The sequence below is a fragment of the Prionailurus bengalensis genome, chromosome D1, assembly GCF_016509475.1.
Source record: "Prionailurus bengalensis isolate Pbe53 chromosome D1, Fcat_Pben_1.1_paternal_pri, whole genome shotgun sequence".
Lineage (NCBI taxonomy): Eukaryota > Metazoa > Chordata > Mammalia > Carnivora > Felidae > Prionailurus > Prionailurus bengalensis.
Genome location: NC_057346.1, coordinates 26,646,653 through 26,662,840, shown reverse-complemented (window position 1 = coordinate 26,662,840; position 16,188 = coordinate 26,646,653). Strand labels below are relative to the sequence as shown.

General features: G+C 44.1%; 1 protein-coding gene across 4 annotated transcripts in view; it reads left to right on the top strand.

Annotated features, from left to right (window-relative positions):
* NFRKB (nuclear factor related to kappaB binding protein) overlaps positions 1-16,188 on the top strand; it is a 39,435-nt gene that overhangs the window by 20,574 nt on the left and 2,673 nt on the right. For 2 of the 4 annotated variants that reach the window (XM_043579818.1, XM_043579816.1), the window contains exons 14-24: positions 2,528-2,607; positions 2,929-2,975; positions 5,554-5,611; positions 6,031-6,205; positions 7,987-8,093; positions 8,463-8,586; positions 8,799-8,878; positions 9,014-9,234; positions 9,345-9,615; positions 10,236-10,445; positions 13,019-13,786. In XM_043579818.1, coding sequence (XP_043435753.1) covers positions 2,528-2,607; positions 2,929-2,975; positions 5,554-5,611; positions 6,031-6,205; positions 7,987-8,093; positions 8,463-8,586; positions 8,799-8,878; positions 9,014-9,234; positions 9,345-9,615; positions 10,236-10,445; positions 13,019-13,786 — 2,141 coding nt within the window. Of the gene's footprint in view, positions 1-2,527; positions 2,608-2,928; positions 2,976-5,550; positions 5,612-6,030; positions 6,206-7,986; positions 8,094-8,462; positions 8,587-8,798; positions 8,879-9,013; positions 9,235-9,344; positions 9,616-10,235; positions 10,446-13,018; positions 13,787-16,188 lie in introns of all 4 variants that reach the window. The other 2 variants (XM_043579817.1, XM_043579815.1) reach the window with 1 other exon arrangement.

Genomic DNA, 16,188 nt, shown 5'->3' with positions numbered 1-16,188 from the left:
GGGCATCAAGGACAGTGGGGAGCTGAAGGTGACCCATGATAGTTGACTGCAGCTCTGTCTGGCTCTGTAGGGCTGGTGGCTTGAAGTCAGCCTGGAGGGGTACTTATGTCCAGGGTGGCAGACTGTCTAGGACGAGATAATAAGGATTTTAAGTTCATGGACCAGATAAAACCGGTGGCCAGTTTGGTGACCATAATGCACCCTTGTAGATCTGCAGGTGCTACCAGTCAGGGCCTCCTTTCCTGTAGCTAGTTAAACCTTTACCTGTACATGTCTGGTTAAAGAGACCGTGAATCTAAACATCTCTTTCTAGAGTTTTAGCAGTGGAGGGAACGAAAGTTAGGGAGACTTGTGGCCAAAGGAGGCATTTTTTTTTTTTTTTTAAAGGAGAGAAAGTCTAAGAGAGTCCAGGTGTTGATAGGAAGAGTACAGTGGAGAGAAGGAAGCTGAAAATACAGGAGAGAAGGGAGAATTCACCATAAAAATCCCTGTGAAGATGGGGAGGGATTGGCCTCGGATGGCAGAAATGGCAGCACATTTCTTATTGTAGGCAGAAACAGTGGACACCCAGCAGTAGGCTCACGGTTGTATTGTGGGAACGTTGAGGGAGTTGGATTTGATGGCTTTTCTGTGTAAAGTAGGAGGTGAGAGAGGTGAGGTTGTCATGAGTAAGGGGAGGTTGAGAGAATGGGGACATAGTTGCTGTGGTTATGGGAAGCTAGCTTGATCAGAGGTTATGTTAGATTGCCAGACAGCATTGAGGGTCCGTTGAGGCTGCTCATTGGGCATTTATAGTGGTATTTTTTGCCCTTTTGTGTGTTTTTTCTTTGGCAGCCCTCAGCTCTCTGAGATGAAGCATGGAGAATGTGGACAGTTGAGATTGTGAGTTTTGTAGGATTGGAATGATGTAGATACAGGAGCAGTGGTTAGCAGGTATTACTATATTGGTAAGATTGCCATTGAAGTGATGAACACGGATGGAACCCAGTAGGGAGGGAAATGTGACAGAAGGGGGCTTGGAGAAGTGCAGGTGTCAGTGGACTGGCAGCCCTGTTGAGTCACAGTGCTGTTTTGGTGGGAGAAGGGAAGCAAGCAAGGGTTCTGGATGACTGTGGTCTGGGAGCAGAAGGTGTGAATTAGCGTAAAGGCTGTCAGCTCTGGCTGTGTCTGGCAAGCGCTTGCAATTTTTTAAAAACACTGATGCCCTAGGTCTTACCCATAGACTTGTGTGGGACCTGAGCCTTAGTATTTTTAAAAGTTCCCAGGTGATTCCTGTGTGTATGTAGCCAGGGTTGAGGGGCACTGATTAGTCATGTTGAGGATGTGGCAGTTTTAGCTAATGACTACATCCAGTTGTGATTGTGGGAGTGAGTGGCTGGGGTGGAGTGGAGGGAGGAGGTCGTGAGGACAGAACCAAGGGGTTTGGATATTGGCTGTACCATCTGTATGGATGTGCCAGTTGCACAGTGTGGCAGGGAGTAGACTGGTGAGCCAGAGCTCCCCGTGAGGAATGACTAGGTAAGTAGCTGAGAGGAGCAGGGGACAGGGTGGAACAGGTGGATGCTAAGATCCTTAGGTACCAGGCATTTGTTTTATTTTGATTTTCCAGAAGAGCTGGGGGGAAATAGTTTGGCATCAGTGATGGGATGGAAGGAGGAGCTCCACTCTGAAGGGCGTGGCTATGAGAGGATAGGCAGCTGGCACACCCGAAGGTTGAAGGACTGGGGAGAGGCCGACTTCACACCAGGCAAGGATGTGGAGGGGGCGATGCGGGAACAGGATTAAGGCTATAGGGAAACTGATTATGAAGAAGCATTTCTAGAGGACAGAGCAGAGTACGAGGAATCTTCCCAGGATAAGGAAGTTCAGCACATTCTGGGGATGGCGGTACCGCACATTGTCTAGTGAAAGCATGTAAGAGTCCTCAGAAGTGTCATCTCAGCTGCCTCTGAGAAGGGTAGGGCCCCGGGGGCTGTATTCTTCTCACAAGCTGTCGTGAGTGCTCGTCTCTCTAAGGAAGGTCAAGGGGTTCAAGCTTTTCTCCTGCCTGGGGGCCTTCTTACTGCTGTGCCGGTTGCCAAAATGTCTCTGGTGACCCACTAATGAGAAGAAGCCTTTTCTGACCCCCACCCCCCACCATGATAAGGTAACTTTTCTAGGGTAAGCTTCCATAATATCCTTTGTGACACCTACCACTTTGAGGTTTTATTAATATGTATTCTTGTGTCACTTGACTCTAAACTCCATGAGAACAGAGACTGAGTTCACGGAATAACCCTAGCCCATGCAGTGCCTGGTGCACAGTGGTTACTCAGCAAATCCCTAGGGAATGAGTGATTTATTTAGGGAACATCTGGAAGTGGTGGTCCAGGCAGAGAGTGAATGGGAGGGCAGTACCTGCTGAGGGGATAGTATGTGTACAGGTCCTGATGGGTTTTCTCTCTGGCATAGGAAAAAGTGGGATTCTGAGTAACACTTTAGATTGTTTTATTATTATTATTATTTTGCCTTTTTGTTTTTCTGATAGGCCAGTCCCAAGATAATGAAAAGGAATTAGCTGCACTCTTTCAACTATGGCTAGAAACCAAAGACCAGGCTTTCTGTAAGGTAAGGTATTAAAGAAATACCAGATCTGGGGCGCCTTGGTGGCTCAGTCAGTTAAGCAACTGGCTATTGATTTCAGCTCAGGTCATGATCTCACAGTTTGTGGGAGCAAGCCCCATCTCAAGCAGGAGCCTGCTTGGGATATTCTCTCTCTCCCACTCTCTACCCCTTCCCTACTAGTGCACGCATGTGTTCTCACTGTCTCTCAAAATAAATAAAAAATTAAAAAAGGAATACCAGATCTTTCTTACTGGGTTTCCAGAGCCCTTAAATTAGCCAGAATTCTTTAGTCTGTTTACCTGTTCATGTTTTCCTTTTCTCCAGCAAGAAAATGAAGACAGCTCAGATGCCACAACACCTGTTCCTCGGGTGTGAGTATAATACTTTAATGGTGGGTGGTTTTCCATGAAATTATAGTTTAAGGTACTGCCGTGGTTTTGCTGACATTTCTTAGCATGTTAGAGCCGTAGTAGACTTTAAAGATCCTAGGAATTCACTGTTCTTACCTGCCTTGACATACCTGAGAAGGGCAGCACATTCCCATCAGTAAGAGTGGCTTTCTGAGCAGAGGATTCTGAATTGGGGGAGGACTGCACAGTGGAGTCTTTGAGGTAGATGTAATCTATCTTGTAGGAGGGCTTACTCTTTTCCCCAAATTCTCCTTCAGTTCCCATTTGAGAAGGATTCATCTAATCTGTCTTTCTCATTTTACCTATGAAGAAATTGAGTCATGAGTTCAGGTGACTTCCTGAAGGTTCATGACAGGACTAGAATTTAAGCCTCTTGACCTCTAATCCTGAGCTCTTTATATTATATCGTGTCATGTGACTGTTTCCAATCTGGTGTGGTCCCTTTTGTTACCCCCAGCCTCGCTGAGATACAGTTGACATATAATATTGTTTAAGTTTGAGAGGTACAACATAATTGATTTGATGCATGCATATATTATGAAATGATTACCATAATAGTTGCATTTATTATCTCACATAATTATCCATTCTTTTTTTTTGTGGTGAGAACATGTAAGATCTCTCTTCTTAGTATGTGAACCAGTATTGGTAACTAGTCATGATGCTGTGCATTCGATCCCCAGAACTTACTCGTTTTCCAACTGGAAGTTTGTACCCTTTGACCTGCCTCTACTCATTTCCCCCATCCTCCAGCCCTTGATAACTACCATTCTACTCTCTATTTTTGTCAGTGCGGCTTTTTTTAGATTACACATATGTGAGATCGTACAGTATTTGTCTTCTCTGACTGACTTATTTCACTTAGCATAATGCCCTCAAGGGCCATCCATATTGTTGCAAAGGGCAAGATTTCCTTTTTTATGGTTGAATCGTATGGTGTCTTAAGGAATATATATGTTCATTGACTGATAGGCAGTTTGGTTGTTTCTGTGTTGTGGCTCTTGTACATAATGCTGTAAATAAGGGTGCACATCTCTTTTCAAGATTTTATTTCCTTTGGAAGTGCACCCAGAAGTGGGGTTGTTGGATCATATGATAGTTCTAATTTTTTAAGGAATCTCCATATGCTTTCTGTAGTAGCTGAAGCAGTTTAACATTCCTACCAGCAGTACACAGCAGTTCTCTTTTCTCTATATTCTTGCTAACATTTGTTGTTTTTTTATCTTTTTGGTAATAACTATTCTAACATGTGTGAGTTGATCTCTTATTGTGGTTTTGATACATGTAGATTTGCAAATACTTCCTCCCATTTGCTTTTTCATTTTGTTTTCTTTGCTGTGCAGAAGATTTTATGTGATGTAGTATCACTTGTTGATTTTTGTTTTTGTTGCTTATGATTTTGGTGTCATGTCCAGAAAAGTATTGCCAAGATCAGTGTCCAAGAACCTCTTTCATATGTTTTCATCTAGGAGTTGTACAATTTCAGGTGTTATAGTTAAGTCTTTAATCCATTTTGAGTTGATTTTTGTGAGTGGTATAAGATGGGGTCCAAATTCATTCTTTCCCATGTGGATATCCAGTTTTCCCAATACTATTTATTGAAGAGACTGTCTTTTCCCCATTGAGTGTTCTTGGCTCCATTGTCAAATATGGAGCCAATGGTTTGGCCATACACAAAATGGTTTATTTCTGGTCTTTTGATTCTGTTCCATTGGCTTATGTGTCTGTTTTTATGCCAGCAGTGTACTATTTTGACTATTATAACTTCGTAATAAAGCTTGAAGTCTTCATATGTGATGCTTCCCACTTTGTTCTTTCTCAGGATTGCATTGACTATTCGAGGTTCTTTGTGGTTGCGTATAAATTTTAGGATTTTTTTTTTTCTGTTTCTGTGAAAAATGGCATTGGTATTTTGATTACGTTGAATCTATAGGTGATTTTGGGTTGTATGGACATTTTAACATTATTTTTCCAGTTCGTGAACATAGACTATCTTTTCATTTATTTGTGTTTTCTTCAGTTTCTTTAATCAGAGTCTTACAGTTTTTAGTGTACACATCTTTCACCTCCTTCGTTGAATTTATTTCTAAGTATTATATTGCTTTGATGCTGTGGTTTGGTTCTTTAGATTCCTGAATGCCAGCATGGAGGGCCAGCCTGAATGTGACAGAACTGTTTATGTAACAGGGGTATAGAACTCACTGTCTCTTGGAAGCAGAAAAACCACCATTGTCATATTACAAATATGAAGTCTTTTGTTCCTCTAAGGCTGAATTTTTTTGTTGTCGTTACATGGGGCTTAGCAACAGTACTGAAAACAGGTAAAAACGTCAGTCTCACTACCTAGTACTTTTCTGGATTTCTAAGACTCAAGTAATTTTTGGAAATACAGGAGTTACTTGGTAGGATCTGGAAAGTCAACTTTTGACCTTTGTGGGAACAGAGTACTAATGAAGGGACATTTTTTTCATGGTGCAAAGGAATGGTTCTGGGTGCTGGAGAAGGGGTGATGGATACAAAATTCTTTATGTTCCAGAAGAACTGACTATGTGGTGCGGCCCAGCACAGGGGAGGAGAAACGAGTTTTTCAGGAACAGGTAAGAAATACCTGGAACCCAGTGAAAATCTCTGCATCTTTGTGGCCATGCTGAAAAAGCTCTTGAGCCCGATCTTGTTGGAGTCCAAATTCTTAGAGGGAATTCATACCCTTAACCTTAGACATTGTGTTGGTTGAGATTGTTTGCTGGGGGGTGGAAATGGTGTGAGGAAAGGGAGTAAGAAATGTTTTGATGGGTTTTTCTTCCAGTTAGCAAAATAAATTTACATTTATCTCTCAGTCCCTTTGGTAATGACTATGGCTTTGGAGACCACCTATTTCCACTCTGGTTGGCTCAGTATTCCTAGTGGAATAGCCTGTTCCCATCAGTCTCTCCAGGTTGATCTCCTACTGTTTGAGAGTGTTAGAAAGAACCCCACTAATTCTGACTTAGGTGTCTTGTTCCTTTTCTCTTGTTAGGAGCGTTACAGATACAGCCAGCCCCATAAGGCATTCACCTTTCGCATGCATGGCTTTGAGTCTGTAGTGGGGCCTGTGAAGGGTGTTTTTGACAAGGAAACCTCGCTCAACAAGGCTCGGGAGCACTCCCTGCTGCGCTCTGACCGTCCTGCCTACGTTACCATCCTGTCTCTTGGTATGTGCCATCTATTTGTTTCTGTCATCAGCTGTCTCTCCCAATCCCTGGAAGGGCTTTGAGGGTCAAATGTAGTTTTACGAGGCCTTGGAGTTTGGGACATGAAGGGGGATTCTACCCCCAGAGATTAATGCCAGGAATCAGTTTCTTCCCTGATGTCTTGGGCTCATGTTTACTTTCATTCAGGAATTTTTTACAGACCAGCCAACTAGCATAAATATGGAATTTGCTACCTCCAGGCTGATTCTTTCATTTTATTTTTTATTGTTTTTGAATGGATATTTAGCAGAGGAGATTTATTTTTCCTTTTATATATATATATATGTATGTATGTATATATATATATATGTATGTATATATATATTAAGTTTATTAATTCTTTGAGAGAGCACATGCATGGGGAAGGGGCAGAGAGAGGGAGAGAGAGAATCCTAAGCAGGCTCTGCATTGTCAGCTTAGAGTCCGACTCGGGGCTTGATCTCACTAACTGTGAGATCATGACCTGAAGCAAGATCAAGAGTCAGACACTTAACCGACTGAGCCACCCAGGTGCCCCTAGACGGATTCTTTAAAAAATTTTTTTTTATGTTTATTTATTTTTGACAGAGAGAGAGAGAGACAGAGCATGAGCGGGGGAGGGGTAGAGAGAGAGGGAGACACAAAATCTGAAACAGGCTCCAGGCTCTGAGCTGTCAGCACAGAGCCTGATGCGGGGCTCTAACTCACAGACCATGAGATCATGACCTGAGCCACCCAGGCGCCCCTAGACGAATTCTTTTAAAGATAAGACGTTTAACCTTTTTTTGTGCCATGAAGCTCTTTGGCAGTCTGGTGAATCCTGCAGACTCTGTCTCGGGATTTTGTCCTTATTTATTGTTATTTATTTATATTTTTTATTATTTTTTAAAGATTTTATTTTTAATCTGTATACCCAACATGGGACTCAAACTCACAACCCCAAGATCAACAGTTGCATGCTCTACTGACTGAGCCAGCCAAGTACCCCAGGATTTTGTCTTTTTTTTTTTTTTTTAATGTTTATTTTTGAGAGAGTGAGTGCAGGTGGGGAAGGGGCAGAGAGAGAGGGAGACACAGAATCCAAAGCAGGCTCCAGGCCCTGAGCTGTCAACACAAAGCCTCATGCAGGGCTTGAACTCATGAACTGTGAGATCATGACCGGAGCTGAAGTTGGACATTCAACCGACTGAGCCACCCAGGTGCCCCCAGGATTTTGTCTTTAAATGAATAAAATACTTAAGAGTTCTAAAAGAAACCAGTCCTATTAAAATATTTATCAAAATATTTTATATTTTAAATTTATGGTGCAGAAATATATGTGTTTTTTATGTTATTAAATGACAGCCTTTAGTAGCAGGTCACTTAGCTCCTATAATTTCCGAATAGCGATGAGTGGAAATGGTATCGTGAGTTGTCTACAGTAGCTGTGATGTGTGTGATACAAAAATACCTGATTTCTGTCGCAATATCACACTACCGCCAGTATAAAGTTTGTTACCATTGCTCATAATTGAAGGAAATGCTAAATTTTAGTCAGATATATAACTTTTTTCCTCACCCAAGTTCACAGACCTCAGTTTTGGCTCAGGGTGTCTGAAGTGTAGGAAACTGTCTCCAGAGGGCAATGTCCACCTAGTGCTGAGTCTGACTAAGGCAGGGAGACACCTCAGTGAGCTTCTCCCCACAAGAGCAGATAGAGGGACAGTGCTCCTCAGTGGCAGCCCTGCTTGACTCTTCGACTTTCCATTTTCTGATGTCCTCAGTTCGAGATGCTGCAGCCCGGCTGCCTAATGGGGAAGGTACCAGGGCCGAGATTTGTGAGCTGCTCAAGGACTCCCAGTTTCTGGCACCAGATGTCACCAGCACTCAGGTAGGATGGAAAAGAGACAATGTTTTGTTCCAAAATGGATTTAAGAAAACCTACAAGAAAATATACAACATAAAGATTTCTTAAAACTGAATGAAAAAGAGGAAAGAAGGAGATCCTGAGAAATGTGAACAATGATGACCTATGACCCTTGCAGTCTGTGGAGCACAGATTTCCCTCTACCCTTTACTTCTGCTTCTACTGCAGCTTCTTAGGTCACTGTCTCCTTCAGGGGACAGCGCAGTCTCCCAGGAATCTTGCCATTGGTAGTATTGCCACCAGACTGAGATAGGATCTGCAACTCACACCCGGTGGTTTTTCCCTGGTGTCTGACTCTGACCGGTCCCTTTTCCACTTTGTTCTGCCTCTCAGGTGAACACAGTAGTGAGTGGAGCCCTGGATCGGCTGCATTATGAAAAAGACCCATGTGTGAAATACGACATTGGGCGAAAGCTGTGGATCTACCTGCATCGGGACCGGAGCGAGGAGGAATTTGGTGTGTGAGGCTCTGACTAGATGAGGGATGCTTCTGAGTTATTGCCCCAATTCCATTCTGCTTTGTGATGACGTTCAGGCAGGATAGGAATATAGAGGCAAGACTTAGCCCGTTGGCGAGGCCACCAGTGAGGCCTTGGCTCTTAATGAAACCACCCTCCTTACTGTGCTGAGGTTAAACTGTTGTTGAAACTTAACCACCTTTGTTTGCAGAGCGGATTCACCAAGCACAAGCAGCTGCAGCTAAAGCCAGAAAAGCCCTTCAGCAAAAACCCAAGCCTCCATCCAAGGTGGTAAGTGACCTCCTGAGAGCAGCTGCCTTAGTGGTGTCAGGGATGGTGGCAGCCAGGCCTTCCCTGAATTCCCTGCATCAGGAACCATGCCATCCTTTGGTGACTTTGGCTAAACTATCTGCCTTCTGCTTGTAGAAGTCCGGTAGCAAGGAGAGTTCATTGAAAGTCCTCAGCAGTGGCCCTTCTGAGCAGAGCCAGATGAGCCTCAGTGACTCCAGCATGCCTCCCACTCCAGTCACACCTGTGACCCCCACCACTCCGGCTCTGCCTGCCACTCCGATCTCCCCTCCTCCTGTGTCCTCGGTGAACAAAAGTGGCCCTACTCCTGTCTCAGAGCCAGCGAAATCTAGCTCAGGGTAAGCTCTTTCACTGTTTTCTCCAGCTTTCTCCCTCCAGAGATCTTTTGTGTGTATGGCTTAACTTGCTTTATTTTTTAATCATCCCCCTTGCCCCCATTTTCTCGTAGTGTTCTTCTGGTGTCTTCACCCACAATGCCACAGCTAGGAACAATGCTCTCCCCGGCTTCCAGCCAGACTCCACCAAATTCTCAGGCAGCCGCCCGTGTGGTGAGCCACTCTGGCTCGGCTGGACTGCCCCAGGTGCGGGTGGTGGCCCAGCCTGGCCTTCCTACTGCTACTCAGCAGTCAGCAGGGCCGACTCAGACACTGCCACAGATGCCAGCAGGACCACAGATGCGCGTTCCAGCCACTGCTACTCAGACCAAAGTTGTGCCACAGGTAAACGGGGACGGCAGAGCTGGACCTCAAGGTGGTCTGATGGGTCCAGTTGGCAGAGTGGGTAAGGACCAAGGAGCGTTAGATTATTGTTGCTGCTGCTGTTTAACACAGCGACTCAGTTGATGTTCAAAGCTGGCTAAGCGTTTTTAAGTCGTTGTATTTTACATGTTGGGAATCAGAACTTTTGAGAAGTTTAGTGATTTACCCAGGATTGTAACATCAGGATCCTGGTGGATGGAGGTGGAATGTGATTCTAAATCTCAGGCCCGTTCCAGTGTGCCTGTCATCTTAGCCATACCGCTAATAGTTGGGTAGTTTTAGAGAAGAGTCTTACTTCCTGCCTCAGTTTCCTTTGCTGTAAAAGGGTATAATATTTGTTCTCCGTATGTAGGAATACAACAGGATGTTAAATGTGCAAGCTTTCTGAAAATTAAGGTGCTCCACACAGATACAAGAACTTTACAATGTGCACTTCAGAGCATAGTGAGCCTTAAGCACCGATAGAGCAGAAGTAGTCTCGGGGGAGCACTTCCTGGGCAGTGGCACATGCCGGAAGCGGCTTGCTGTGCCAGGCTGCGTCTCAGTATCTAATTGAGCTCTCCACCTCACGCTTGAACCAGACAGTAATGGCCACCGTGCCGGTCAAAGCTCAGACTGCGGCGGCCACTGTGCAGCGGCCTGGACCTGGGACAGGGCTCACGATGACAAGTCTCCCTGCCACAGCCAGCCCCGCGAGCAAGCCAGCCACCAGTTCTCCTGGGAGCTCCGCTCCGAGTGCTTCCACAGCTGCTGTCATTCAGAATGTCACAGGACAGAACATTATCAAGCAGGTCAGTGGAAATCTGTCTGGGTGGATCCAAATCCTTTTTCCCAAAGCAGAGGAGAGTCAGAGATCTTAATGATTTATAACCTTTGATCTTTAGTTCATGGGTATTTCAGTGTTGAGTTCCCACCAACGGCAGTACAGGCGTCATAGATGCTGAAGATTTCCCCTGTTTCTTTCCAAAAAATTCAACATGTAGTAGTTGAGCTTCTTGATTTGGAGTAGACTTCCCATGAATTTACTTAGTGAATATCTTGTGGTGTGACATTATACACTTTGTTGGCCTTTCTGTTTACCTTTAATAATAGTAGGATACATTTCTATTTTCCTGGTTATGAACATGCACAGATGATAATTGAACTTCAAAGAATGGTTAGGCAGTGGGCGGCTTGATCTCAGGCATGTGAGTTTGAGCCCCACATTGGGTACAGAGATTACTTAAAAATAAAATCTGTAAAAACAACGACAAAGAATTTTTAGGTAAAATAGCAATGATAGGTGTGCTTATCATGTGCCTGTACTGTGCTGAATGTTTTATAGATATTAAATAATCCTCATAACGCCATGGGGTAGGTGCTTTTGTTATTCTCGTTTTATAGATGAAGAAACGGAACCATATAATGGTAAAGTATTGTCATTTTTTTCATTAAATACTTAGTGCTCTTTTGTGCCAGGCTCTGTCCAGAGTATTGGGGATGTGGTGGTGTATGACATAGACTGAATCCCTGCTTTGTGGGCTTATCTTCTCCTGGGGCTAGGGGACAAAAACCACTTCAGGGACAGGTATAGAAGAGCTATGAACACCAGTAACCAGGGGAAGGACTACAGAGTGACAGGGGTGCCATTTGAGCTAAGGTGATCTATGAAGGTCTGAGGGGAAGAATGATATTAGTGTGCTGTATTTTGATTATCTGGGGACAAAGCATTCTAGGCATAGGAGTAGTAAGTGAAAGTGCCACGAGTTAGTAATATGCTTGAAGAACAACAGGAAAGCCATCAAGCGTGTAGCTTAGTGAGCAAGTATCAAAGTGTTAGAAGGGGGGGCTGCTTGAGAGGTTAGCTGTGGTTAAGTCATGTTGGACTTTGATTTTCTCTTAAATGTGATGGGGAGCCATTTAAAGATTGTGAGCCAGAGCGACTTGATCTAGTGTACATTTACAGAACCCCTTGGCTGCCGCGTAGGACGGAATTCAAGGGACAGGAGCAGAAGCAGGGAAACCAGGGGCGAGGTGGTCGCAGCAGGTCCAGATCCTCAACTGGTGCTGGCTTGTGTGCGTTGTCTTTGGAGGTAGGAGAGGCAGTGGGATTCCGGATATGGGGTTGACGGTAGAGCCAGTGTGATTCTTCTCCAGTGGGCAGATTATGGGGTCTGTTGAAAGAAGGGAGTTGAGTGTGCCCCACAGCTTTGGGCTTGAGTGATTGGGTAGATTGTGATATCATTTACTGAGAAGAAAACACTGGGGTGCAGAGACTGGAATACAGACTGAGAGAAAAGTGTGTTGAAGTCAGCACCTATATCGGGTATATGAAGGTGTGAATGACATGAAGCTAAAAATTGATCACTCATTGGTTATGGGTAATGAGTGCACTTGACTGGGCCCAGCGGATTGGTGGTGGTTTGGGAATGGATTCAAAAGAGAATGTAAGATGAGGAAGTAGAGACAGGGAATGGAGGCAGTTTTTAAGCAATTGCACTTTCAAAGAGAGCAGAGAATGGGGGCTGGTGGGAATGTGGAGTAAATGAGGATCTGCTTCTGTGTATGTTGGGAAATGTTAAAGCACATTTGCATTCTGATGGCAGCAGTCAGTAGAGAGGAGGAAATTGCTCATGCAGCAGACAGTCCCTGAGGCTAGAAGAGTACATGTGTTACACATGGGAGATTGGCCTTCCACAGGCATTGGTGCGGCTGCAAAGCCCATGCTTGATCACTGTGCCATACTCCTCTCAAAATTGAAGATCGGCACAACTATAAATAAAAGACATTTTTGAAACAGTTGGGGATATACAAATATATATTATTAGATAATACTTGTAGGTCATTATTGGGTAATAATAGGTGGGACTTTTTTGAGTGAGTGTGGCCTGACGTGTGATCTGTCTTGGAAAATGTTTCACGTGCACTTAAAAAAAGGTGTGTATTCTTCTGTTTTTGGATGGAATATTCCATGATCTCTGTTAAGTCCATCCGGTCCAATGTGTAGGTGATTACTATTATTTTTTTAATTTAAAAAGTCCTTTTCTGTGTTGAAAATATGTAAAGAAGTATTGATCGGCAAAATGCTATATATTGGCCTACTTTAAAATATTCCAACTCCTCTGTCCAGCACCTCCCCACCCCCCCCTAAGGTGGGGAAGGATAGATAAAACAAGATTGGCAAAGTGATAACTTTGAAGCTGGGTGGTAGTACATGGATTTGTTACACTGTTTTCTACTTTTGTGAATGTTTACCAGTTTTCAAAACAAAAGATTAGAAAAACGTGAAAGACATGTACCCACGAAATGGAGGTTTGTGTGATCATACTCATAACCATTTGAGCGCTGGGAATCCCCTTGTCAGTGCTGTCTCTTCCCTATCCAGGTGGCAATCACTGGGCAGCTTGGTGTGAAGCCCCAGGCAGGCAGCAGCATTCCACTCACAGCCACTAACTTCCGTATCCAGGGTAAGGACGTATTGCGTCTGCCACCCTCTTCCATCACCACAGATGCCAAAGGCCAGACGGTTCTGCGAATCACTCCGGACATGATGGCCACGTTGGCCAAGTCCCAGGTTACCACAGTGAAACTGACCCAGGACCTCTTTGGGACGGGAAGCGGCACTGCGGGCAAAGGCATTTCTGCCACCTTACACGTCACTTCTAATCCAGTCCACGCGACGGATAGCCCTGCCAAGGCCAGTTCGGCCAGTGCCCCTTCGTCCACTCCAACAGGTACCACCGTGGTTAAAGTGACTCCTGACCTCAAGCCAACAGAAGCCTCCAGTTCAGCTTTTCGCTTGATGCCGGCACTTGGTGTGAGTGTGGCAGACCAGAAGGGGAAAAACACAGTGGCTTCTTCAGAAGCAAAACCAGCTGCCACGATCCGCATCGTGCAGGGCCTGGGCGTGATGCCCCCCAAAGCAGGCCAGACCATCACAGTTGCGACCCATGCCAAGCAAGGGTCCTCAGTGGCCAGTGGGTCTGGAACTGTCCATACTTCGGCGGTGTCCTTGCCCAGTATGAATGCTGCTGTGTCCAAGACTGTGGCCGTGGCCTCTGGGGCTGCAAGCACCCCCATCAGCATCGGGGCAGGAGCCTCTGCTGTGCGGCAGGTCCCTGTCAGCACCACAGTTGTTTCCACGTCCCAGGCTGTGAGTAACATAGTGGGGAAGAATAGCCCTTCTGCTTGGGGAACTTGTCTTTTGAGGAATGGAAAGTAGACCCTGTCTCTGTCACTTCATTTGACCCACACAGGCTTATTTCCTACTAGGCTCTTTGGTTTGATTTTGAAACAAATTTCTGAAGTAGTGTGTACGTAAGTGATTAAAATAGTACAGAAGTACATAGAGTAAAAAATAAAATTTCTTTCAGCACTCTCTACTTCTTCCTTCATGAGGACTAATTACTAGTATTTTGGCATTTATCCTTCTGGTCCTTTTCCCGAGCATTTTCGTACAGTGTGTACACATTCAGTTTAAACAAAAATTCCTGTGAGAGAGCTTCATCTGTATACTGTCCTGTGGATTGCCTTATTTATTTAAAAATATGTTTTGGGGATTGTTCTAGATCCTACACGGATATTGACGGCATTCTTTTTAATGATACCTGATAGTCCACAGAAGGCATGTGCTTTACCCTTTCATCTGTTAAAGAATACGTTTTTACTGTTTAAGAGCAGTGCTGCCATGAAGAAACACATGAAAGTATTTCTGGAGCGGAGGTAGAATGGGTCAGGTATACATACTGAAGGTTGTGATAACTCTAGTTGTGCAACCAAAAAGGCCCTACCACCTTCCACTTCCATCAGCAGCTCTCCTGTTTCCCCCATATCCTAACAAATGCTGGATATCTTGTTTTTTTCTTTCTTTTTTGTTTTTTTAACTTAAGTACCCATCTTACTGGTGAAAAGAGTTCTTTTTCTGTTTCGGTTTCCCTGATCTTTAGTGGAGTTGGGCATCCATTCATATGGAGATTGGCATGTGCTCTCAGTGCAGAATAAATCTTTGCCACTTTTCTTCTGGAGTATTCAGCTTTTCATGTTGTTTGGGTGGCTCTGTATATCTTCTGGATGTTAATTCTTGTTACATATAGAAAATGTTTTCTTCCAGCCTGTTATTTTTTAACCTTGCATATGGAGCCTGCTCTACAGGTATTTTATCTGATTAGATCTATCAACATTTTCTGTTATGGCTCTTAGGTTTTGCATCTTGTGCCATTCTTACTCCCGGGTTATAAAGATATCAGCTTTCATTTTCACAACATTTTCAGGGTTTTAGAAAAGGTGTCATTGATAATCCATTTGAAGTATATTTTGTGAATGGCATGTCGTAGATACCTCATTTTGCATTTCTTACTTTGTTCCAACATCATTGACTGGTTTATTCCTTACCTGCTAACTTGAAATACTACATTTATCATAAAGCAAATTCCCATATCAACATAGGTGTGTTTCTGGGTGCATGTGTATTTCTACTCTTTAGTTTCTGGATAAGGAGCCCTGTTCTGTACAGTGGGGTGAATACGGACAGCATAAAACACAGTTTTACGTTTCCTAAGCAGGCTGTATAATAAAACCTCAGCAATTTGGATAAAAGCCAGAGTGGTGGAGGAAGAACATTAGTAAAACCAACCAGCCAACAAACTCTGAAATACAGTGCGGCTTAAAAGGAAGTATTTATTTAAGTTCTCATATCACAAAAATTAAGGAAGCAAGGAAACAGTGCTTACTTGGTCCACTTTGCTCTCGACTCCTCACACAGAAAGGTAGTAGCCAGGGGCACCTGAACCTGAAAAGCACGTGAGGGGGTGGGAAGTAGTGAGCAGTGATTCTTTTCTCCATCTAGTCAGCTAGTTAGGCTAGTTCACCAAGGGGTGATTCCAGTTGATGTGGTGGTCTGAAACTTTTGACACAACTTAGGCATTCTTAAGAAAACCACCAGGAAATCCACCTAGAGGCACCATCTCAAGGTATTCTGTTTTCTGTTGACATCTTTCAGTGCTTTCTGATGCACTAAAAATTGTGAGTAAACTGTGGAGATTGGTATGGGGAACTGTGACACAGTTTTGCACCTGAGGGCCCGGCTTCTTTACCAATAGCTTGCTCAAGGGAAATGTCGATGCTTTTTCTTAGTATCCTAGCAATTACTTCTCTTGAATCTGTTTTTAAAATCAGATTCACACAAGATTTTACTATATATAAATTTTATTACCAACCAGGGGTTAAAAAGCAGGTGGCCTAAAAACAGGTGATGCAGTGAGCTCATCTTTGCCATCCTGAAATCCCAAAGACTAGGCGTGGTCACCTTCTGTTTTGTTCCTTTTAGACCGACCTTATTGGCTTTGGGGTTGGACTTTTCACTTGGTTGAGTTTATTATTAATGTCCCTTAACTAACCTCTTATCTCTGGGAGAGACGGAAAGCACCTGGAAAATGTGACCTGTTGCTAATCTAGCGTGCCCTGCTGTCTGCTCCCTACCAGTGAGCCTGCGCCCCAGTGAAGCAGTAGTTACGCACTCTGTTAACTCCTGAGTGCCTGTGTCCTTCATCACACTTC